Source organism: Vulpes vulpes, chromosome 5 (assembly GCF_048418805.1).
Source record: "Vulpes vulpes isolate BD-2025 chromosome 5, VulVul3, whole genome shotgun sequence".
Lineage (NCBI taxonomy): Eukaryota > Metazoa > Chordata > Mammalia > Carnivora > Canidae > Vulpes > Vulpes vulpes.
In genome coordinates, this window is record NC_132784.1 from 114,892,826 (window position 1) to 114,918,703 (window position 25,878).

The 25,878-nt window shown below is 45.3% G+C and overlaps 1 protein-coding gene across 2 annotated transcripts; it reads right to left on the reverse strand.

The window, feature by feature from the left end:
- Positions 1–11,965: 11,965 nt before the first annotated feature.
- On the reverse strand, positions 11,966–15,439 carry LOC112912075 (T-cell surface glycoprotein CD1a-like). 2 transcript variants are annotated; one of them, XM_025988818.2, is made up of 6 exons: positions 15,241–15,439; positions 14,510–14,776; positions 13,544–13,822; positions 13,067–13,345; positions 12,643–12,733; positions 11,966–12,498 (listed from the first exon to the last, which is right to left on the reverse strand). In XM_025988818.2, exons 1-6 carry the CDS (start codon positions 15,299–15,301, stop codon positions 12,402–12,404), a joined length of 1,074 nt encoding a protein of 357 aa, XP_025844603.1. In that variant the 5' UTR covers positions 15,302–15,439; the 3' UTR covers positions 11,966–12,401. The 2 variants fall into 2 exon arrangements, with proteins under 2 accessions (XP_025844603.1, XP_072615877.1); XM_072759776.1 differs by having other exon boundaries at positions 13,202–13,345; positions 15,241–15,383.
- Positions 15,440–25,878: the final 10,439 nt, after the last annotated feature.

Here is a 25,878-nt window from a genome sequence, read left to right on the forward strand (position 1 = left end):
ATCCAGTTACCCTTAAATATTATGGCAGCATTCAACATAAAATTTTTTTAAGCATCCCAACGTTCTTAGCTGTATTCTTACTTGGTGACATGACAATCTTACATAGTTATGTTTAGGATAAATTCATATATTAATAATCAGCAAGTTTCCACAGAGGGTCCTAATGTGAATCTCTCCTATTCCTTGTTATAAGAAACCATGAGAATATGTAGCAAGTGAAGTCATTAGACTGTCCTGGAATCATATACCCAGATTCCCTTCTTATTGTTCCTGCTGGAATACTCCATGCTTGTCTTACCATGAGCTGATGTCTGCTGGACATGCCCACCTTCGTCTTTCATGGTGTTCTGAAGTGTTCAAAGGCTCTTTGATATTTGTTTGTGCTTTCCCTCACTTGGTATAAATGTGTTTGAACTATTTGTCTTGTTATTTCTTGGTTTACAAGTCAACAGAAACAATCGCAGCCTAATATTATCATGATTTTTGGAAAGTTAAGATTGGAACATAGAAATCTAGAAAGAGCTCACTTCCACATTCAACCTTATGAGACCTTGATGATCAAAATCATGTCTCTTGAATCCATCAGAGCTGAAGGATCAGAGCAACTTGTTAACCCAAAATGTAGGGAAAGACAGACTGCTCCAAGGAAAAAGGGATGCAAACCCTTACTTCCTTGAGACAGACGCCAGATGCTCTCTAAGACAGAAAAAGTAATTCAGTTAAAATTGCTCATTGGGAGCCTGAGATTCAAAGATCTGGGAAAACTGTTGTATCTCCAGGCTTCGTCCACACTCCTAGACCTTTCCAGGTGCTCCTGACACCAGGTGGAAATCCAGGATACAGACCAGAGAACTGCTTTCTTCAGGCCGGGTACAAGCCTGAAGCTACTGGAGCCCTGCTGCCTGAGAAGGGCAGGAAGACCATCATCTCCCAGCAGAAAGGAGCCTTAACCAGGTGTGGGAAGGACAGGGAGCCCCACTGCCTCAGGGCACAGGTGAAGCCACAGTGCAGCTTAGGGTCCGGGGACACAGGGAGGGAGGGCAAGTAACACACCCTGTCCCAGAGGAGAGGCTCCATCTGCTGAGAGAAAGGCGGGAACCCTTAGGAGGCCCAATCCCAAAACTGAAAAACCAAGCACCTGGCTGAGGATGAGACTGAACCAGAAAAGAGCGGGTGCCCCACTCCCTGTCGCAAGCAGGGAGCCAGCCGGGTACCAAGGGCAGCTCTGCTGGTCGGGTGCTAGAGACTGAGACAGTTTTCCAAGAGGTTCTTCCTATTAGAAAATTGTTAAGTCCAAAATGATGACCTAGAATTACAGTGGGCATTAGGGGAACCTTCCAATCAGAGCGTGTTGTTCACTTAGTAACTGCACTTGAACGTCAGAGTCCTCAAATTCAATAAACAGAAACAGATGCCTATTTTAATTGGCATGCGGGGAATTCCAGGAAAAGGCAGGATTCCAAAAATGGTCTCATCAAAAGATTCCTTACAAAAGGCTGATAAAAAGTCTAAAACAAGGAAGCCTTGTTATAGCTCCTACTGCCCCTCCACCCTTCCTCACCTGAGGACTCCCAGCCCAATTTTTCATCTCAATCACCCTCCACTCTGCAGAGGCCCCACCCTTTCAAACAAAACCTCCTGCAGTTACAGGTGATGCTCCTCAGACTCCTTTGTCAAAGACTGAGCAAAGGGCAAGACCCTTCACCTGAGGGAGGGTCCTCCAGAGTTGTTTTAAACCGATTACTTCCTGAGCCCAGCAGACAGGGAATTAAATATAAGTTCGCATTAGCCCTTTCTTTCCAAATCCAAACCCATTGACTACTAATCCTTTCTCAAAATAACTCTTTCCTTCCCGCTCATCCACTTTGACGTCCTAAGATCACGGTTTGACTTTCTGCTGCCTGGGACACGCGGGTTGTTGGGTCTTTTCTTTTCTTTCTTTTCTTTTCTTTTCTTTTTTTTTTTTTTAAAGATTTTATTTATTTATTCATGATAGACAGAGAGAGAGAGAGAGAGAGAGGCAGAGACACAGGCAGAGGGAGAAGCAGGCTCCGTGCCGGGAGCCCGACATGAGACTCAATCCCGGGACTCCAGGATCACACCCTGGGCCAAAGGCAGGCACCAAACCGCTGAGCCACCCAGGGATCCCCCCCTGTTGGGTCTTTCCTTGGCGATCTTTGGGGTGCCTCCAGGCCTGGTAAAGGGAGGATTTCTGTGGATGCCTCTCGGCTCCATAAGGTTGCGCTGCCAGCGCCCTTTACCGCTGTCCCAGCCACGTCCTGCTAGGATACTTTGAAAAATGTCATAAATCCATCACCAGAACTTTGGCCAAAGTAAAAGCTGATGTTCAGAGCTGAGGGAAACTACTTCAGGCCTCCTCTCCTAAGCCAAAGGTCCCCAGAGGAAAAGAGGACTTTCTCACAGGTGGACGGATGTATGAGTCCTTTGATATTTGTCAGGCAATTCGGAAATTCTTTGGGAAACTAAAACAGCTCTTCCTCTTTCAACACCTCTAGTCTATGGGCCAGGAGCGTGGTTCCAAAAGCAAGTCAAAGACCAACAGTCCTTTTTTAATCGGAACATCTTACATGCATTCTAAACATTCTGACCTTAAAAGATCCAAAGTCCTTCTAGGAAGGGCTTGCTGGTATTTTCTCCAGGGTCTCCCAACTATAAATACATGGAGTTCTGTGGGGAGATCTCCAGGAATTCCTTTCAAATGCAAATTCCAGAGAGATAATCCTGATCAAGTGCAAAGAAGAAGGGAAAGCCCTGGGAGAAAGGGCCTCCCTGGTGCCCTGGAGGCTCAACGGGCAAGCTTCCGACTCCTGACTTTGGCTCAAGTCAGGATCTCAGAGTCAAGATCGCAGGGTCAGGAGGTTGAGCCCTGCCTCTGCCTCAGTGCTCAGTGTAGATTCCGCCCAGATTCTCCTTCAGCCCTTTCCAAGCTTGTGCTCATTCTCTAAGTAAATAAATACAATCTTTTTTAAAGTTAAAAAAAATAAGTAAAAACTGACATGCCAAAGATAAATATTAATCTTGTGCCTTTCAAAAAAATACTTAAAAAAAAATCTTTGCCTTGTAGACAAATCAAGTTTGTTCATTCCATCTGCCCCTCCCCCCCAAAAAACACAAATCAACAAACAAAAAATACCTCAAGTAAAACTTACAGAGGTGGTGAATGTTGCACCTCCATGATGCCAGTGATATTTTATTTTATTTTATTTTATTTTACTTTATTTTTTTGATGGCAGTGATTTCAAAACAGAAGCTGTCAATTCTGTATCTGTCTTGTATGTTCATATCTGTGTTGGAAATGTGTTTCCGTCTCGGGGAGACTTTGCTAAAATTAATTTGTGAAAGAGCTATTTAGTGGGTTTGAAGGCCTGCAGGTATGAGGATTGGGCATTCTAAAACTCAAAATAATAGTAATGTACCCAAATGTTATTCATGTGAACGTAAAAATATTTCATATGAAAGCTAGTTTGAGATTACCAGTTTAATTAAATCAAACACATGTTTAGAATTCTCAGCGTTAAATATTACACTTTTGCCTGTTTGGCTAACCGAATAAGTTTACCTTATCTTGTGTAAGATCCATCAACAACTACAACAAAACGTACATGAATGTTGACTTCCTCTAATGCCTCATGAAGTTTTGTGGGTAATCTGAACAAAACTGTTAAAGGCAAGTAAAATAAATAGATGTGGATAAGATTGAAAGGTTTATATATATTCAATTAATTAACATATAGCGTAGTATTAGTTTCAGAGGTAGATTTCAGTGATTCATCAGTGGATATAACACTCAGTGCTCATCCCATCACGTGCCATCCTTCATGTCCACCACCCAGTACCCTGTCCCCCCACCTCCCTCCCCTCCAGCGACTCTCAGTTTTATTTATTAAATTAAATTAAATTATAAATTTAATTTATGGTTATGGTTTGTTTCTGTCTCTGGTTTTGTCTTGTTTTATTTTTACCTCCCTTCCCCTGTGATCTAAATAGCTCCAAGGGCTGCCCGGGTGGCTCAGCGATTTAGTGCTACCTTCAACCCAGGGCGTGATCCTGGAGACCTGGGATGGAGTCCGACGTTGGGCTCCCTGCATGGAGCCTGCTTCTCCCTCTGCCTATGTCTCTGCCTCTCTTTCTACCTGTGTCTTTCATGAATAAATAAATAAAATAAAATAAAAATAACTAAATAGTTCCAAAATCCTTGGTAACTTAAAAATCTTTAAAAAGTTTTGCTAAGTCATGGGACACCTGGGTGGCTCAGCGGTGGAGTGTCTGCCTTTTGCTTGGGTCATGATACCAGGGTCCTGGGATGAGGCTCCCTGCAGGGAGCCTGCTTCTCCCTCTGCCTGCGTCTCTGCCTCTCTGTGTGTCTCTCTCATGAATAAATAAATAAATCTTTTTAAAAAAAGTTTTGCTAAGTCAAATAATTAAGTTCAGACCATTAAATATAGAGATCATTTCCAGATAAGACAAAATCCTAGAACATTCATAATTAAACACAGGCTTCTCTACATTGGGCTTACTACAAAAAAAAAAAAAAAAAACTAGAGTATGTGGGTATGCCAATGCTACACTGCAAAATTCGGGTGAGACATGCTTCCAGAAATTTTAAATGTCTTCATAAATCAGCAATTTTTTAAAAAAATGTTGATATAACAGACAGTTCACAATGGCTCTCCTCTTAGTTTTTGGTAGAAATGAAATTTCAGAAGGGTAAAAAATTCTAAGTGATATATGTAATGAAAGCTACTAGAAATCATGAGGGAAATATCCTCATATACCAGGAAAATAGGGTGTGTTTGCGGTCAGAAGGGGCGTAAGGAATGGAAATGCATGTTTTGGCTGAGGGAAAAGAAAGTGATTTTGTCCTAAAATGGGGCTAATTCTCTGAAGGGAAACACAGGACAAAAATAGAGTATAAAAAAGAAAATTGTAGAAGGTTTGCGGGAAAGGTAGTATTACAGGATTTCTTCCCTTTTAGTGCCTATGTGTTTTGGCCATGCTGCTTGGAAGAATGAGAGGTAGACCAGACCAACAGGGGTGGACAGCAAAGCAAGGATTATTGAGAGATAGAAAGTGAAGTGATAGAAGCTGTGGTCTATGGATACAATGGAATATTCCTCAGCCATTAGAAATGACAAATACCCACCATTTGCTTCAACGTGGATGGAACTGGAGGGTATTATGCTGAGTGAAATAAGTCAATCGGAGAAGGACAAACATTATATGGTCTCATTCATTTGGGGAATATAAAAAATAGTGAAAGGGAATAAAGGGGAAAGGAGAAAAAATGAGTGGGAAATATCAGAGAGGGAGACAGAACATGAGAGACTCCTAACTCTGGGAAATGAACTAGGGGTGGTAGAAGGGGAGGTGGGTGGGGGGTGGGGGTAACTGGGTGATGGGCACTGAGGGGGGCACTTGGCGGGATGAGCACTGGGTGATATGCTAAATGTTGGCAAATTGAACTCCAATTAAAAAAAAAAAAAAAGAAAGAAAGTAAAGTGATACTATAAAGCTCCCAAAGAGGGAAGGGAGCAGAGAAGGATGCCCCCGGACTTTAGGGGTTTTTATGGGTTTCTTGGGGCGGCTGTTTTAATCTGATTAACCGTCCTTGAGCCTGTCATCCAATCAGGTCCTCATCTGTCCTGTGGGAAAGGGTGGAGGGCTCCTTCAAGGATGGTGTAAATTCCTTTTAAGGGTGGTTTCTGCTCTGGTGGGGGGCTTGGCCTTGCCTGCTTTTTTTCCCCAACAATCCTTCATCAGTAGCTTTAAAAAGAAGTGATAGTATGCAATCAAGCTGGGTAGAATTAAAATAAATTTATTTAAAAATAAGTTTTAGGGTAGCCCCAGTGGCCCAGTGCTTTGGTGCCACCTTCTGCCCGGGGTGTGATCCTGGAGACCTGGGATGGAGTCCCAAGTCGGGCTCCCTGCTTGGAGCCTGCTTCTCCCTCTGCCTGTGTCTCTGCCTCTCTCTCTCTGTCTCTCTCTCTCTCTCTCTCTGTGTGTGTGTGTGTGTGTGTCTCATGAATAAATAAATAAAATCTTTAAAAACAAAACAAAACAAACTTCCAAAAATCAAATTCAAGGGAAAAGGAGGGAAGGGAAGGGAAGGGAAGGGAAGGGAAGGGAAGGGAAGGGAAGGGAAGGGAAGGGAAGGGAAGGGAAGGGAAGGGTCTTCTGGGGTCAGGATATTTGAAAAGATTTGTTAAACTAATTAGGACTATTTAGTGTGTAGTTTACGTGGAAAGTATTGTCAAATCAATAATACCAGAGCCTTTCAAGACTCTGTACAAATATAGCACATACGCTCCACTTCTGGAAAGATTGACCCTCATTGCCAGACTTCTGACATCCTCATGCCCTTGTGACATGGCAACCATGTACTTTTGAAAAAAAATTACTATGATGAAATAATGGTTTCAAATTCAATCTGTTCAGGGTTCCGGGTTCTGGGAAGCCCCATGAAGGTCATTGGTTCTTCCTGGCTCCCTGCCTACCCCTAGTTTTGGTGTTTGCATTCCTTCACCCACACTGATACACTTAAGATGCCTCCAATTATGAATAGACATTGGTGTAGAGACTTCTATGTAATTTTCACACCTGCAACTGGACGCCTTTAAACTGCCCCTCAGTACAGCTTATTGACATGTTCGTATCGCCGTGTGTGTGTGTGTGTGTGTGTGTGTGTGTGTGTGTGTGTTTCTGGATGCAGTAAAGCCTCTCGCTGCTGCTAGGATGAGGCAATCTTGGGAAAAGAAAGCAGAACAACTACAACAAACAGTTGAAATGTGTTTTCCGTGTGGGGTGTACTTTCCACCCTCTCCGGTGACCAAGGCACTCACTTCACTGGACAACCACAGGATCCTCAACAACAAAGACCTTACAAATTATAGAAATTCCATTGGTGCACGACCTCTTGCTGGTCTCCTGTTGTCTCACGCAGGTGGTACAATGATATAAGTGACGTTAGACCTAAGTGTCTAATGACTGATGCTCAAGCCTGTCCTCTGCAGGTTAAAGAAGGTTTCCTCAGTCCTGGGGCACCTGAGTGACTCGGTCCATGAAGCCTCCCACTCTTGGTTTCAGCTCAGGCCACGAGCTCAGGCTCATGATATTGAGCTCTGCATGGGGCTCCATGCTGAGCCTGGAGCCTTCTCAAGATTCTCTTTCTCCTTCTCCCTATGCCCCTCACCCTGCTTGCACACTCTCTCTAAAAAAAAAATAAAGAAACAAACAGAAGATAATTTTTTTAAAAAGAAGAAGAAGCTTTCTCCAGTCCTAACTCCAAGGAACGTGTGGGTCACAATCTAGGGCCTGGTGAGTTGTATTCTAAAATATCAGCAGAGGAAGGCAGCCCTTGTCCCAATGACAGGGACTCAACCAAGTGCTCCTGACCACTGACACTCCCATAAAACTGTAGAATGCTGGGCCTCTGGATGCAATTGACTGGGAAGGCGGGGTAGTTGACCTCCAAGTAGACTCCCTCTACTCTGGCACTGGCATCCTGGTCTGCATCTCCCAGGTCATTGCTGGGAGCAGAGACCTCATTCATTTCAGGCCAGGAAATAATCTAACCATGCCCCTAACTTCTTACCAGCAAAATAAACCATCTCATTGGTCGCTCCCCTAAATGCATACTGTTGAGTTGAATAGGATCTTCCTTGACTCTGTGTAGCAGATCCCTATTTCCCTGGTTAAGGATAAACGGAAATGAGACTGTGATCAAACACTGCTCCTTAATTGTTTAAATTACTGCAAAATCTGCTGCGAAAACAATAGTAGTGCAGCAAAGTTCCTTAAAATCTCTAGCCGAAGTCTATTTGCGCTAATTCTGACATCACCTGCTAGGCCAGGAAGGACACTTCTGGCGAAGCTGAAGCTCAGTTGCTTAAGAACAAGCCAGTGCCTTTAGAAAGGTGACATTTTCCTCGGGATCTTTCTTTTGACTTATCTGATTTTTATTGGTTTAGGTCTTGGGAACCAGGACTAAAAGTAAATTCCAAATATTGCGATTTATAATTCTTGTAGCAATCTTCAACTCTCCGGTGCATTGTATTCTTTCCAAAGCTTCAGTGTGTGTTCACAGCTGCTAACCACCAGGCAATTGACCTCCCTTAGCCTGGAACATCTAGCAATGAGGAAAATAACAACCTAAAGAACGTGAACCTGAAACCATGCTCTGTTATCACAGAGGCTAAATGAAAACGTCATGACCTACAGCTACTACATAAGTAGCAGCCAAAACTGAGCTGCAAGCAGGAGCTGAGAGTAGCACTTAATGCATGAAAATTAGATCACATGTCTCAGGTAAAGTGAGAGGCTAATTGTTACAGAAAAGAAAATCAGAGACCCAAAATGGCGACACAAGGTCAAGTTCCCACATTGGGACTTCAAACCCAATCAAATTACAGTTTCAACCTCCCCCAGAAATGTGGCCTTAACCAGTCAGGCAAGAAATTTTTCTTTCCAGCAGAACTGTTCAGTCTATCACCTGGGTCCTCTCCACCCCTACGGGCAGATGAGGTCATATGCATGATAAGACCTCTTGCTTTTCCCCAAGAAAACAAGCCTGAATCCTGGACCAAAGCTGTTGTACTATTAATTCCCTGGCCACCCCCATCTTTCTACAAAAATTTTCCATTTTTCACAGCTCCTCTGAGTGCCCACCTGCATGCCAGATGGAGGACTGCCCGATTCATGCAGCATTTAATAAAGTCAATTAGATCTTCACATAGACATAGTTGAATTTGCATATTTAACAGTTCTGAAGTTTGACTTTGGGTGATTACATGTAGACATTGGGGGAAAAAAAGAGAAAACTTGGAGGAAGAGATTATTTTTATATCTTTATTTTTTAAAAGATTATTTATTTATTGTTTTAATTTATTTGAAAGAGAGAGAGAGAAAGAAAGAAAGAAAGAAAGAAAGAAAGAAAGAAAGAAAGAAAGAAAGAAGAAAGAAAGAAAGAAAGAAAGAAAGAAAGAAAGAAAGAAAGAAAGAAAGAAAGAAAATTCCGAGGAAGGGGCAGAGGGAGAGAGAGAATCGCAAACAGACTCTCTGCTGAGCTGGGAACCCAACATGTTTCCTGATCTGAGACCCTGAGATCTTGACCAGAGCCAAAATCAAGAGTCAGATGCTTTGTTAAAAAAAAAGAAAAAAAAAGAGTCAGATGCTGAACCAACTGAGCCACCCAGACACCGCTCTTTATATCTTAAATATCTGCACACAGAGCTGCTTCCCGTAAATGGTGGGACTTCTCTGAAAGAATATATTTACCACATAAATAGTAAAAGCTGAGTGACGAATGAATGAACTGATGCATTGGATCTGAAGGAAATCTATGACAACTCTTTGCATGTTGAGTGTTTAACTGCCAAGCCATGACACTTCCCGGCTTATTACATGGTGGTCCAGCTTGCCCCTTCGTCTCTAGGAAACCCTAGAGCATAAGTATTCACCGATCATGTAACCCCCAGCAGACCCTGCACCTTGCGTCTCTGGTGCTTCAAAATGGATTGTACTTGTTTCAGGCTTCAAACCCTGACCTTATCATCCAGGCCAAGAGAGAGCATCTCTTTTCCCTCCATTGACCACAGCAATCAGGCTCCTGCAGCAGGTGCGCCACCTGGAGCGGGTGCCTGGCCCTGAATCATCACTCTGTGTGATACAAGTGGCATCTGTCTGGTGATTGGCCTGACCTGGAGGCTACCTGTCCATCGTCCAGCCTGTCTCATTGTCAAGGATGCTTTCTCCTGATGGCCTCTGGGTGATCAGAGCCCAGGGATACCCATGAGGGTGGAGCCCACCAAGCAAAATCCACATGGTGGCCATACAAGGGAGACGAGGTAGATTGCAAGTTAGAGAAACATCCAAGCATTCTTTTTAAAAATTATTTATTTATTTATTCATGAGACACAGAGAGAGGCAGAGACACAGGAAGGAGGAGAAGCAGGCTCCCCCCTGGGAGCCCGATGTGGGACTCCATCCCAGGACTCCGAGATCATGCCCTGAGCCAAAAGCAGACGCTCAGTCTCTGAGCCACCCAGGGTCCCACAGCCAAGCATTCTGATCCATGAGAAAAGATTCCAAAAGCCCCATGATTTTTCTCTCCCAATTCCCAGATTTTCATCTTTCCCACCTCTCCTTTGTGCGTTATTTTCCAGAAAAGCCACATTTGTAGGGCTGAGAGCAGGCACATGTTCCCTCTGGACATTCTCTGATCTTGGATCACCATCCCTCAGCACCTAAACAAACTAGAACTAAGTCCCTTTCCCCTAGCTCAACCCGCATAAGTTGCTGCAGTAACAAACTTGTGAGGAACAAAAATGAAAACCAGGATCAAATCAGGAAAGCAAATATTCAAGCTCCTAAAACAATGATGACCTTTCCTGTCCACTACTTGACACTCAAAGATTCCTGCTGCATGGACAGGAATTGAGAAAGGTTTGTTGAGTTAATTAACGAAATCTAGAGTTACTGAAGTGTAGCCATGGATGTCTCCACTTGCACCGCCACGAGGGTCATGGGTCACAAAGCATCCATTTCCTTATTTGTGGACTCTGTGCTGATGGACCTACCTGGGGACGTCGATTTGCAGCCCCAGACACATGAACCCACCACTGTTCATGGACACAAAGAGTGGCCTGACGTGTCACCCACCTCAGGTGCCGTTCTGATTCCCCTGTTAATTCCCACACTGTAAACATGGGTCTTGATCATGGTCCCTTGAGTGCCAATTTTCTGCATTTATGTGCTCTTTCTAGGTGATATCAGTGCTTAAAACAGCCCAGAACTACAGGGCTGACTGGTGTTCCCAAGCAGAAGATGGGGTGTGTCTCATGACAAAATACTTGAGTGTAAAGCTCGCTCAGACTCCTGATGCAGAGTCGTGGGACGAGAGTCAACAATGCAGTAAATCCAGGAAGAGGAACAGGACATACCTGAAGTCTATGTGGATCCATCCCGAAAGGCTAAAGTAACCACTATGATGCTGTGATGATGCCACGAGGAAAGGGGGGAAAGAGCTATATTCATGGATTCATGGGACCATGACTACTTCTTGTTTGTTTGTGTCTAAAACCATTGTGGAGAGTACAGCTGTGGGTCTGAAGCCAAAGATCACGGTACTCACAGTACCCCAACTTGGAAATGTGACACACTTCTGAGCTGGTTATTCAGTACAGGGAAATACTCCATACAATTAACTATTTACAAATATATACAAGTATTAGAGAAGCTGGCCTGAAACAGAAACAGGTGACTACAGGAAATAGTCCATGACTACCCAGGCTGTGTGGTCATCAGACGGCAGGTGCTGTGGACAGAGGATCCAGGAACACAACCCCTCATTTCCCCCCAGAGCAATGGCTCACTGTCACTCCGTCTCTGTCTTCGGGACTGCAACTCCGCAGCCGGGAATGCCAAGAGGCACTGTGTGCACTCTCCTTGCTGGGTCCCCATTCATCCCTGACCACAACGCTCGGGCTCTCTTTCCTGGAGCAACCCTTTTCCCCAGGGACACACTGCACTGCTCCCTCTCAGGCATCACATTTAGGTCCCTGGGAATCCTCTGCTGATTTTGCAAAAGTAGAAATTGTGGTCCAGTGAGTCTCAGCTGAGCCCAAGACCCTATAGGTGACATCTCTGGTGCTGCCCCTGAGCACCCCCCCCTCCGCCCCCCACAGCAAGCATCCTGCCTTCCACTTTTAATTCAGAATACTTGGAGCAATGGGTCCAATCCAATGGGTGTCTGTGGTTAAATAATAGACACCCTCCCAGGCAAACTTGTTTCAGCCTAGGGCCCTGGAGAAGTCAATGAGTACAGAGAAAGTATGAATTCCCTTGGCCAGGTGACAAGACGATTAACAAAAAAAGGCATGAAACATTTCCACTACTATGCCCATGTCAGGAAGCAAAAGAAAAAGAAAAAAAAAAAAAAGACTATGAATTTAGAACAAATTCAACACATAATTTTATTGGGGACATATTCCACACAAGGGACTCTCTTTGCCAAGGATACAAATACTAAAAAGACATGGACTTTGCTGTCAAACATCCAATAATTAGAAGGCAAGGGACACAATGGGGGCAGCAAGGCCTGGGGGTCAGGAATAGAATTGTCAAATGCAGGTTAAAGTGGTGGAAATTATCACCATGTAGACTGCCTCCACTTCTGACTGAGGGAGGGCCCACTGGAGGGAGTGACATATGATGCCTGTAATGGATAGAGGTTGTTGGGGTCATTTACACGGAGTTCAATTTTCAGACTTAAGATACTGAACCAATCAGGACAGGAAATTCCATTAAATCACGCTGAGCTGACACTGAGAACCGGTCAATAGGGAGGACTAAGGAAGAGTTGGCCACAGGGAGTGGCCAGGACGTCAGTGCTGAGCTGGGTTTAGGTAAGTGCTGGAGCCTGGGCGGCTGAGATCCTGCTCCGAAGGGAAGTCTGTGCACTGAGGTCTCCAGTGGGCTTTCCTGGAAGAACAAGGAGGAGGCCCTCTGCAGCAGGTGGAGGAGAGGCTGCAGGGCAGAAGGGCATGGGCGGCAGGAGGGCTGAGGACACACCGAAAAGTGGGGAGACACGTGGGAAAGAGCAGGAAGAGGGCTCCAGAGACTCACCAGCGCTTCCAGAGCCACCACACCAGGCCTGCCAGGAGCACCAGGGGCACGATCACCACCAGGAAGACTAAGCCCACGGAGTGGGGCTGCTCTGTGGGGTTGGGCACAGAGGGTGTCATTTCCCGTCCACCCCGGGTTGAACTGCACCTCCCACAACCTCTCTGCCCCTGTCACCCTCTCCCTGACCGACCGCCCTTCCTCCTTTCACTTCTCCCATCCCTCCTCAGAGATGGACATTCCACCTAACCCTCCGCATCCTCCCACATCTGCAGGACCCTCACCTCTGCTCTTCCATTTCTTCGGTTACTAAAATTGTCTTCTTTTTACTCTAGAGTCCCTAGATTCCCAAAAGTTTCATCAGGCTCCCAGCTCTGATGGATGACCATTTACCATGTTGCCCAGCCAGGCCCCAGATCTTCCTCACCCCAGTGGAGGACCATGTCCTGGCCTCCTAGACTGCTGTGTCTCACTCGGCAGGACAGGCCAGCTGCCTCCTTGGCTTTCACATCCAAGAACACCTGAAGGTACCATGTCCCATCATCATGGGGCAGGACGTCACCTCGCTGGGTGCCCTGTTGCTCCTGTTCACCCCGCATCCACGTCACCCACACAGGCTTGGGGTAGAAGCCGGAGACATGGCACACCAGCAGCAGACGGCCAGGCCCAGGGCTGGGGCCAGCGGACAGCCAGGCCTCGGGCCGCACTGCAGAGACAGGACAGGGATTCACAGACTGAGGGGAGGTGCTCACATCACGTTAGACAGACACACCTTTCCACCTCTTGAAGCCCATCACCATCACCCCCTCTCCCTCCTGACTCTCTCTTACCCTGAATTTGAGGACATCATGCAGATTTCTGAGCCCAGGATGCAGAAAGCTTGGAGGGAGGGAGCAGGACTGACCTTGTCGCTGGAGATCCGCCTTCCCCACATCAAGAAGACTCGAGACGTAACGCGGACAGTAGCCAGTGATGAGCTCATGTGTGAATTCATTGTCTTCATGGTATTGATTGAATACGCTGGAGGCCTGTTGAGCCCTACTTCCTCCCTTTGGAGATGGCCTCCATGACGTGTTCTGGAAATGTATAAGGTCTGCACCTTGATAAGCATACCTCATGAATCCTGAGAAAGGTTCTCCAATGCGCAGCTCACAGCCTATTTCCATCTGTACCTGAAAGGGATCTGGGGGAAAATGACTGAGTTACAGGACAGGGGGAAATAAAGAGATGAAATGACGTGAGTGGAAGCCATGGACGGCGGAAGTAGAGGGAGAAGTTCAGGGGATTGAATGGAATGGAGCACAGTTTGGTTTGAGGTGAGCCTCACACAAAGGGGAAGTGGTGGTCGCTGGAAGCAGAGGAAGAGCTGATTGATAGAGGAAGGAGCAAAAGTTGGAGGAGAAACATGAAGGATGTGGGCATAAAAAAGGGAAGGGCTTGGCCGGAGAGCTGGGCTAGAAACAACCGAGGGTGAAGGGAGCACAGGGGGTGACAGGGTCACATAGACAGACATCGCTGCTGGGATAGGATGGGGAGAAAAGCACATAGATCAAGGAGTCAGTCACAGAGCGAGGACCAGAGCTGCCTGGTTGGAGGCCAAGGAAAGGGGTGGTCATGGGAGAACTAGTGGGACAGGAGAGCCCAGCCTGTGGCCAATGAGAGGAGCAGAAGCAGAAGAAGATGGGAAGCTTTTCAACAATCGGGGTCTGGCTCCACGCTCTGCCCACACTGGTGGGATTCAGCTTCGTGATGGGGACACATGAGGTTCAGAAGCCAATGGAGCCTCTTTCCTGGAGGAAGAAGGATCCAAGGACAGACACACATACATCTGCCACCTCCATCCCACCTTCTCGTAGGTACCTGAACTCACATTCAAGCTGCCATTGGCTGACATGGTCATGGAAAACCAGATTATAAAAAATATAGTTTGAATAGAATAACTGATCTGCTTCCATCCGCTCTTCGTTGCTTAAGTCTCCCTGGGCCCACGGCCACCGGAAAACGAAAGTTCGATTCTTGTTGTCCCAGGCATGAATCTGCACGTCATCCAGCCAAACTGAGCCTTGATTTTGTGTCCAGGAACGGTTGTAGAGGGATGAGGTTCTAATGACTCGGAAGGAGACTGGTTCTTGGGAATCTGTGGGAAAAGGACAGATAGACTGAGGAAGAGGAGGACATTGGGAAGGAGAGGGAGTGGAGACTACGGGGCCGGGGACGGGACCCAAAATCTGGAGGACAGAGAAGCCATAGGCGTCTCAGGAGACACATGCTGCCCCCGAGCCCAAGCCTCGCACCCATCTTTCAGGAGAGCACAGGGCCCTGGGGCCGGGGATGCTCAGAAAGGAAGCAGGCGGACTCTCTCCCTGCCCAGGTCTGTGCTGGGGAACCCACACACCCACACCACCCGTGCACACACACAGGGACAATTGCACAGAAGGACATATGCACAAACACACTAACACAAAAGAACCTACAAAGAAACACATACACACAAGTATACAGACTCAGAATCACACACACACACACACACACACACACACACACACACACACACTCACACTCTCTGGTCCTGTAGCCATTAGACAGGACCAGAGCTCTCACCATCTTCGCTGTCACCCCCTGGGAGGAGAACCACCAACCCCACAAGTTGCAGGAACAGCATTGTGTTTGCAGATGTTCTTTCTCTTGCAAAGTCACTCTTTGATGTCTGTCCTCACACACCCACCACCTCCCAGCTCCTCTCCTCTGACTTCCTCTGCACACACAACCCTTCCCTGAGTCTCTGCCACAATGCAAATGTGCTCCTCCCTCAGCCCTGGACACCTACTCAGTCTCACTTCCCCTCCTGCTCTGACTCCCCTCTGGCCTCCAGCTTCTCCCTGTCACCAGCGTCCATCCCGCCCCTGCTCCCTGATTCAGATGCTACAGAACAAGTCCCACGTGGCGTGGAATAGTGGCCCCACCTCTCAGCCCTTTCTTCTCACCCAGACAGTAACCCAGGAAAACACCCAGCTCCCAGCACCAGCCCTGCACCTGCTGTCTCTCTGTCCCTCCTGCCCTGTGACACGCCCCACCCCCCAGGTATTTCCTTCCCTGTCCCACCCCCACCCCAACTCCTTCATATTTCTGACTTCTCACTGCTTGTAGTAAAAAACTAATCATCCAGGAAAATCTGAATATCTACCTGGTTTTATTAAGTGATTCAAGAATGGGGCAGCCTCCCACCTGGCAGGTGGAGGGGAGCTCCGAGCAGTGGTGCAAATGGAGGGTTTCATAGGAAGGAAGTTGGCGAATGAAGAGAAAGGAGTGTTTCGGGGAAGGTCCCTTACCCTCAACTGGGAGAGCAGGGGGTCTAACCATGCCGATGACCTCCCCTCTGTGGGGATGGAGAGGGCGCGTGTGACAGAGAACCTCCCTGGGCCAAACCAGAGAATCCCTCACTGATGGTGAAGACTTTATTTCTGGGGGAGGTGGGAACTGCAGTTGGTTAGGGAATAAGCAAAGTTTGGGGACTTGGTCTGACCAGACACTGTCACCCATTTGAGGCTGGGATTTCTTAACAGTCGCTCTGTTTGCTTGTCCAGATTCCCCCATGATTGCCTGTGTAAGAGTCTCAGCAACCCCCCGGTCCTCCATTATTCTTAGTGAGGAACCAGTAGGCATCATAGAGACCACAGGACTTTGCACACGTGAGAGAAACAGAGCATGAACAAGGTGGGGGGAGGGGAGAAGCCTGCTCCCTGCTGAGCAGGGCTCAATTCTGGGACTCTGCAATCATGACCTGAACCAAAGGTAGACGCCTAACCCACTGAGCCACCCAGGCGCTCTTGATCGTGCCCTGATCCATCTCATAGTGTCCTTCTTTGTCTCTTGCTAAAGTCTTTCTTTAAAGTCCATTTTGTTCAATACAAGTATTGCTGCCCCGGGTTTCGTTTCACAACCATTTGCTTGATAAATGCTTCTCCATCCGTTCACTTTCTATCTGCACGTGTCTTTAGGTCTGAGATGAATCTTTTCTAGGTTTTGCATGTAGATGGGTCTTGTTTTTTTACCCATCCCATCACCCTGCATCTTCTGATTGGAGCATTTAGTCCACTTACATTCAATGTGATTATTGACGGGTTGGACTTATTGCCGTCTGTCACTGGTTTTGTGGTGCTCTGCTCCTTTGCCTTCTTGCTATATTCTCCCTTGGTTAACTCGCTTTCTTTTGTGATATACTTGGATTCTTTTCTCTTTATTTTTTGCATAGCTATTATTAATTTTTGGTTTGTGTTTATCATTTGCTTTGTATATAACAGCTTCCATAGAGAACTGTCAATATTAAGTTAAAGTCACTTAAATTTGAAACCATTCCTTACTCCTTTCCCTCCCTGACCCAAATTTTTAAATATGCTGTCGTACTTTGCATCTTTTTATTTTGTGAGTCCCTTGACTAATAATTATGGATATTTTTACTGTTATCATCTTATTTTCCTTGGTCTTTGCTTTCCTTTCCACTCAGACTCCCCTTTAACATTTCTTCCAGGGCTGGGTTAGTGGTCATGAATTCCTTTCACATTTGTTTGTCTGGAAAACTCTGTATCTGTCCTATTCTAAATGATAGCCTTGCTGGATAGATATTCTTGGCTGCAGGGTTTGTTTTTTGTTTGTTTGTTTGTTTTCCTTTCACTATTTTGAATATATCATGCCACTCTCTTCTAGCCTACAAAGTTTCTAATGAGAAATCAGTTGATGCTTTTATGGGTTTCCTTTGCATGTAACTTTCTTCTTTTCTTTTTTATTTTTTTTTAAACAACAGGAAGATATCTCATTTCCTTTTTTTTTAAAGATTATATTTATTCATAGAGAGAGAAAGAGGGGGGCAGAGACACAGGCAGAGGGAGAAGCAGGCTCCATACAGGAAGTCCCACGTAGGACTCGATTCTGGGTCTCCAGGATCACACCCCAGGCTGCAGGCGGCACTAAACCACTGCACCACCGGGGCTGCCCAACTTTCTTCTCTTCTTTTGCTTATTTTAAAATTCTCCTTTATCACTAATTTTTGCCATTTGAATTAACATGCATTGTGGTGTAGACTCCTTGAGTTGATTTTACTGGAGGCTCTTTATACCTCTGAACTCTTGATTTCTGTTTCCTTCATCAGTTTTGTGAAGTTTTCAGCTATTATTTTCTCAAATAATTATTTGACCCCTTTCTCTCTCTTCTTCTGTGATCTATAATGCAAATATTTTTATGGTTGATTGGGTTGCTGAGTTTCCTAAGCCTATTTTTACTTTGTTTTTCCCCTTTCCCTTCTTCAACTTAATTGCTTTTTAAACCCTGTTTTCCAGATCACTGATCTGTTCTGGTTCCTCTATTCTGTTACTTTCATCCATGTATTTTTTATTTCATTTATTGAGTTCTTCAGGACTGATTGGATACTTTTTATGCTCTCCATCTCTTGGCTGAAGATCTTGCTTAGGTCATTTCCTCTTTTCTAAGGTCTAGAAAGTGTCTTTATGACCATTACTTTAAATTTTTTATCAGGTGTATTACTTTTCTCCCTTTTACTTAGCTCTCTTGTTGTGAATTTGGCCTGTTCTTTCATTTGGGACATATTCCTCTGTCTCCTCATTTTGTCCAACTCTGTTTCTGTGTGTCAGGAAAGTTAGCTTGTCTCTTGCTACTGAAAGTAGTGATCTCTGGATGCCTGGGTGGCTCAGTGGTTGAGCATCTGCCTTTGACTCAGGTCATGATCCCAGGGTCCTGGGATTGAGTCCCACATCGGACTCTCCTCAGGGAGCCTGCTTCTCCCTCTGCCTGTGTCTCTGCCTCTGTGTATTATTCATGAATAATATTTTTTTTTCAAAGCAGTGCCCTACTGAAGAGGAGGTTCTGTAGTGACCTTCAGTGGCCCCTCTTTTTCAGAATCTGACACTTCAAGTGTGTCTGCAATGTGAGCTGTATGTGCCCTCCTATGGTGACTAAGCCACTTTACTTTGAGTCCTTTCATCTGCAATGAGTGAGTCTCAGCTGAGGCCAAGATCCTATATTGCCAGCAATCCCCAAGGTAATAGCTCTGCTGCTGTCTCTGAGCCATACAAATAGCAAGCATCCTGCATTCCTCCTTTAATTCAGGATACTTGGAGCAACAGGTCCAGTCCAGTAGGTGTCTGTAGTTACAGAAACCTGTAGAACAGAAACCTTCACAGAAAAACTTGTTTCTACTAAAAGACCTGGAGATGTCAACCAGAACAGGGAAAGCATGAAGACCTTGGCCACATGAGAACATCTATAACATGAACATCACCAAATATTTCCACTACTACAAACATGTCAGGAAGCAAAAGCAAAAGAAAACCTATGAATTTAATTAATATGAATTCAACATGAGGGGGGAGTTGCAAGATTTTATTAGTTTATTTGAGAGAAAGAGAGATAAAGCACAAGCAAATGAGGGGCACAGAGAGAGAGAGACAGAGACAGAGACAGAGGGAGAGAGAATATCCAGCAGATTCCTCACTGAGCACAGAGCCTGGCACAGCCCTTGATCCCAGGTTCCTAAGATCATAATCTGAGCTGAAGTCAGATGCTTAATCAACTGAGTCAAACAGGCACCCATCAACACAGATTTTTATTAAGGACATGTTTCATGCAGGAGAGATTCCTTCATTTTTTTTAAGATTTTATTTATTTATTCATGAGAGACACAGAGAGAGAGAGAGAGACAGAGACACAGAAACAGACACAGACAGAGACACAGACAGGAGAAGCAGGCTCCCTGCAGGAAGCCTGATGTGGAACTCGATCCTGGGACTCCAGGATCACACCCTGGACCGAAGGCAGGTCGCTGAGTCACCCAGCGATCCCCACAAGTGAGTCTCCTTGCTAAGAATACAAATAATAAAAAGACATAGACTTTGCTTCAAAATCATAAAAATTAGAGGGATAAAGAGACCTATGAGGGGCAATAAGGGCTGAGGGGCAGGAATAGAATTGCCAAAGTTCAAATAAAGGTGGTGGATATTCTTATAATGTAAACTGATTCAACTTGTGAAACAGGGAGGGCTCACTGGAGGAAGTGACATCTGATGCCTGTGACTCATGGAGGTTGCTGGGACTTCATTTTACATTGAGTTACATTTTGAGATTTAAGTTCCAGAACCATGTTAGAACAACAAACCACACTAAATCACACTGAGTTTACATTGAGAACTGGTCAATAAGCGGAATTGAAAGAAATTTACATGCAGAGTTACCAGGACATGACCACTGAGCTGGGTTTAGGTAAATCCTGGGGCCTGGGCTGCTGAGATCTCTCTCCAAAAGGAAGTCCCTGCACTGAGGTCTCCAGTGTGTTTTCTTGGGAGGAACAAGGAGGAGGCCCTCTGCAGCAGGTGGAGGGGAGGCTGCAGGGGGGAAAGGCATGGGCCGCAGGAGGGCTGAGGACACATGGAAAGGTGGGGAGACACGTGGGAAAGAGCAGGAAGGGGGCTCCAGAGACTTACCAGCACTTCCAGAGCCACCGCGCCAGGCCTGCCAGGAGCACCAGGGGCACGATCACCACCAGGAAGACCAAGCCCAAGGAGGGGGGCTGCTCTGTGGGGTTGGGCACAGAGGGTGTCATTTCCGGTCCACCCCGGGTTGAGCTGTACCTCCCAGGACCTCTCCGCCCTGTCACCCTCTCCCTGACCAACCACCCATCCTCCTTTCACTTCTCCCATCCCTCCTCAGAGGGCCTTTTTTTCTTTAATGTCTTTTTTTTATTATTATTATTTTTTATTGGGGTTCAATTTGCCAACATATAGAATAGCACAACACCCAGTGCTCATCCAATCAAGGGCCCTCCTCAGTGTCCGTCACCAGTCACCCCCACCCCCCCACCTCCCCTTCCACCACCCCTAGTTCATTTCCCAGAGTTAGGAGTCTCTCATGTTCTGTCTCCCTTTCTGATATTTCCCACTCATTTTTTCTCCTTTCCCCTTTATTTACTTTCACTATTTTTTATATTCCCCAAGTGAATGAGACCATATAATGTTTGTCCTCCTCCGATTGACTTACTTCACTCAGCATAATCCCCTTCAGTTCCATCCACGTCGAAGCAAATGGTGGGTATTTGTCGTTTCTAATGGCTGAGGAATATGCCATTATACACAGACCACAGCTTCTTTATCCATCATCTGTCAATGGACACTGAGGCTCCTTCCACAGTTTGGCTATTGTGGACATTGCTGCTGTGAACATCGGGGTGCAGGTGTCCTGGTGTTTCCTTGCATCTGTATCTTTGGGGTAAATCCCCAGGAGTACAATTGCTGGGTCATAGGGCAGATCTATTTTTAACTCTTTGAGGAACCTCCACACAGTTTTCCAGAGTGGCTGCACCAGTTCACATTCCCATCAACAGTGCAAGAGGGCTCCCCTTTCTCCACATCCTCTCCAACATTTGTGGTTTCCTGCTTTGTTAATTTTCCCCATTCTCACTGGTGTGAGGTGGTATCTCATTGTGGTTTTGATTTGTATTTCCCTGATGGCCAGTGATGCGGAGCACTTTCTCATGTGCATGTTGGCCATGTCTATGTCTTCCTCTGTGAGATTTCTCTTCATGTCTTTTGCCCATTTCATGATTGGATTGTTTGTTTCTCTGCTCTTCAGTTTAATAAGTTCTTTATAGATCTTGGAAACTAGCCCTTTATCTGATACATCATTTGCAAATATCCTCTCCCATTCTGTAGGTTGTCTTTGAGTTTTATTGACGGTATCTTTTGCTGTGCAGAAGCTTCTTATCTTGAAGAAGTACCAATAGTTCATTTTTGCTTTTGTTTCTCTTGCCTTCATGGATGTATCTTGCAAGAAGTTACTGAGGCCGAGTTCAAAAAGGGTGCTGCCTGTGTTCTTCTCTAGGATTTTGATGGAATCTTGTCTCACATTTAGATCTTTCATCCATTTTGAGTTTATCTTTGTGTCTGGTGCAAGAGAGTGGTCCAGTTTCATTCCTTCTGCATGTGGATGTCCAATTTTCCCAGCACCATTTATTGAAGAGGCTGTCTTCCTTCCAGTGGATAGTCTTTCATCCTTATCGAATATTAGTTGACCATAAAGTTGAGGGTCCACTTCTGGGTTCTCTATTCTGTTCCATTGATCTATGTGTCTGTTTTTGTGCTAGTACCACACTGTCTTGATGAGCATAGCTTTGTAGTACAACCTGAAATATGGCATTGTGATGCCCCCAGGTATGGTTTCTTTTTTAATATTCCCCTGGCTATTCCAGGTCTTTTCTGATTCCACACAAATCTTAAAATAATTTGTTCCAACTCTCTGAAGAAAAATCCATGGTATTTTGATAGGGATTGCAGATACTCGTGCACTCTAACAAAAAGAAGCTTGCTTGAAACAGTATTTCTAAAGTGATGACTCTTGCTCATGTTTGCCCTTCATAATCTTGACTTGCTGGTTGGCCTCAGGTGTTTCTCCCCCCTCATGACTTCCACATAACAGAGGGCCTGGCAAGTGGTAGGTGCTCAATGATTATTTATGAATGATTGAATAATTCAGTTCTGAGATCCAGTTACTCTTAAATACTATGGAGATGTTCAACACAAAAATTTTTTAAGCATCACAAAGTATTAGCTATAATTCTACTTGATGAAATGACAATCTTACCTATTTTTTCTTGAGAATAAAGCCATATGCTAATAATTATGAAATTTAAGTAGAGAGTCCAGCTGTAGATCTCCTATTGTTTATCATTCAATACCATGAGAATTTGAGGCAACTGAAGTTAGTAGAATGTTCTAGAATCATGTATCCAGATTCCCTTCTTACTCTTCTTGGTTTAATGTTCCATGTTTCTTTTATCATGAGCTGACCTCTGCTGGACATGCTGACCTTCTTTTTTCATGATGGTCTTAAGTGTTTTATGACACTTCAATATTTGTTTGTGCTTTATATCAACTGGATAAATGTGTTTGGCTATTTGACTTGTTATTTCTTGGCTAACAAGTAAACAGGAGTAATCTCAGGTTAATGTTAGACAGATAATATTTTTTGGAAAGTTGATTGGAATATAGAAAGAGTGCACTCCCATTGTCAAAATTTTGAACAAATGACCAAAGGCTAGCCTGAGTACCAGGAGCCCTGAGAATGACAGACTTGAAATTCTCTGTATCTCTAGTCTTCTTTCTATCAACCTCACCAAGGACTCTTGACTGGTTGGTATCCAGGATACAGACCAGGAACTGCTGGTCTGGGAACTGCTTTTTCCTGGTACAAGTCTGAGGCCTGAGAGCAGGTGTTCTCTGAGAAGGGCAGGAAGACCACTATTTCCCAACAGAAAGAAGACTTAACCAAAAGTGGAAAGGACAGGGAGCCCCACTGCCTCAGGGCACAGGTGTAACCACAGTGCAGCTGGAGGGGGAGGGACAGTGAAGGAGGGACTGTCCCTCCCCCTGTCCCAAACTAAGAGGTTCAGTCTACTGAGGTAAACGCAGGAAACCTTAGGAGGCCCAATCCCAAAACTGAAAAACAAAGCACCTGGCTGAGGATCAGACTGGACCAGAACAGAGCTGGTGCCCCCTTCTCTGTCCCAAGCAGGCTAGCCAGCAGGGTACCACGAGCTGCTCTGCTGGTCGAGGGGCAAGTGGATGAAGATGTCAAAAAGAAAGAACTTGCTCTGCCTTTCACAGTCCTTCTAGCTAGACTACAATCAGATTGACATGAGACAGATTAACAGGAGAAAATTAAATTCAATTGCATATGTACAGAGAATCCACACAGAAATGGAATTCCAGAGACAATAAGTCAACATGAAGCTTCTGTGAGCTCAGGAGAGTCATAGAGGCCTGAGGATACAAAGGGGAGGAAAACCATTAGTAGAAGGTGAGAGGAGAGGTTTGGAAGACAAAGCTGCTCTATTATGCAGATAAGTTTCTTAGGTAAAGAGGAATATTTGTTAATAACTCCCTTCCTGATATTGGCATGCAAGTGAAGGGGAGGTCAAGACTTTTCTTTAATATGCTGGGTTTTTATTGCTTTTACCTCAAAATAGCCTTTATGTCAATGTGACCCATTTTGGGATGGCCTGCTGTTGGTCCCTATAAAGATCAATCATGGGTGCCTGGGTGGCTCAGTCAGTGAAGTGTCTGCCTTTGGCTCAGGTCATAATCCCCAGGTCCTGGTATCCAGTCCTGCATCTGGGTTCATGCTCACCGGGCAGTCTGCTTCTCCTTCTGCCCTTCTCACTTGCTCCTATGCTTTCTCTCTCTTTCAAATAAATAAATAAAATCTTTTTAAAAAGTCAACCTGAGGCAGAACCCAAATGTAATACTCACAGTTGAAAAGTATCAAACCCTCATGCAAACAGCTCAACCCTACAAAGAAAGTAATGGAAGAGAAATATGAGGACTGTGGAAACAATCAGCACAAACCCAGGTACCTCCACTAGAGGGATTGATCCCCCTACACAACACTTAGCAAAAGAACAGGAAGACACATTGCCATGCCAAATATATATATATATCATATGTACCTCAGTGTCTTATTTTCCTGAGATGTCTGCATTTTGATCAAAAATTATTAAACACATGCAAATAAAAGCAGGGGAGTGGTGCCCCCAGGCACCTAAGAGAGTCTGCATTTGCCATTTGAGCCCTTGTGCCCGAGGAAGAGTGACATTTTGCACATTAAATGAACAAAAGCCACAGCAACAAGAACAAGAAACACTATGACAAGTTGAACAGTAAATACTTCAAAGAAAGCAAAAGTTTGATATTGAAAGGCCTCTAAAAGCAACTCCCCCCACCATCACTCTTTAACTATGAGGACTCACAAATGCTTTTTTATGCTCAAGCCTGAATATTGTAAGTGTCCAGTGCTTACACTCTTGAGGTTGGTGTGGGGATAGTGGGAGTGGGTGGATGGTTTTGGGAAGGAAGGAGAAGGAAGAGTGATAATGAAATGAGGAGTGCAGCTCTGGCACCAAAGTGTCTGTAACTGGCCAGAGACATCAAAGGGCATAACAGATGCAAGAGAAGGACCCAGAAGACAGAGTGTAAACAAGCAGAATTAGAGGTCTCCAGAACAAAAAAAAAAAAAAGAAAGGCAAATATAGCTTTTCTGACATAGGAAAAGTCATTTTCGCCCACTAGCCAGCCAGTGAAAGAAGGTAAGAAGAGCCACCATCAGGCCAGGAGATAGTCCAGGAGATAACCTCACATCACACTAAATCAGTGGGGAAACTCCCAGGGCTGGTTCAAAAGTGAGGGCTGACCTGGCACACACTCTTGAATCATCTCTGCAGGGTCTAAACCTGTTGGGGCACCCAGATGCTGGCCCTACTGCAGCCAGAGAATTGGTGATGCCCGCTCCCGTGGATCTCGTGACTGACCTGACGTCTGTCACCTTCAGATGACTTTTCCCCAGTTCCATGCTGAATTCCCCACTGCGCAAGCCCCTGCTTGAGAATGTATGCATTCCCTTACTTAAAACTTCCTCAATTTTGTTTGCAGAGACACTGCTTTGGGAACGATCTCCTGTGTTCTCCTTGTTTGTTGCAAGTAGAGCCCTTCCTTGTCTTACTCTTCGGCTTGCTGTGTCTTTTGGCTCGACGCTCACCAAGCAGTAAGGGCAGCTTCTGGTAATGAAAGGAAGAGAATGAGAAGGAAGAAGAAGAAGAAGATTGGAAATTTAAGTGGCTTAGAGCTCGGCTCCTGTGGGCAGAGGGGACTCCAATCAGGGGTGCAGGAAGCAGCTGGTACATGAGTCATGGTTCCCCTGAGGATCTACAGCTTTCTCAGCATAGAGGTCAAGGGCAGGCTGCCCTAGGATGGGCCACCTTGTCATGAATAGTATTGTGAGTTAAAAGAAAGCAAAATCAAGCAAATTCATGAAAAGCACTTTGTCTCTCTCTCTCAACTGTCTAAATTTTCATTGGAAAGCAGAGACTGTACCAGGACGGGAGCTACCAGCAAAGATTCCTCTTTACCTAAGAAATGTATCCGCACAAGAGAGCACCTTTGTTTTCCAACGTGTCCCCTCACCTTCCCACTAGTGGTCTTCCTCCCCTTTCTATCCTCAGCCCCCAGGACTCTCCTGAGCTCACATAACTGCATGTTGCTTCACCATCTTTGGAATTCCATGTCTGTGTGGCTTCCCTGGATGTACAATTAAATTTGATTTTATTCCATTAATCTGTCCCGTGTCAGTTTGATTCTTAGTCCAGCTAGAAGGCTCATGAAGTGAAGAGGAAATTCTTCCTCCCAA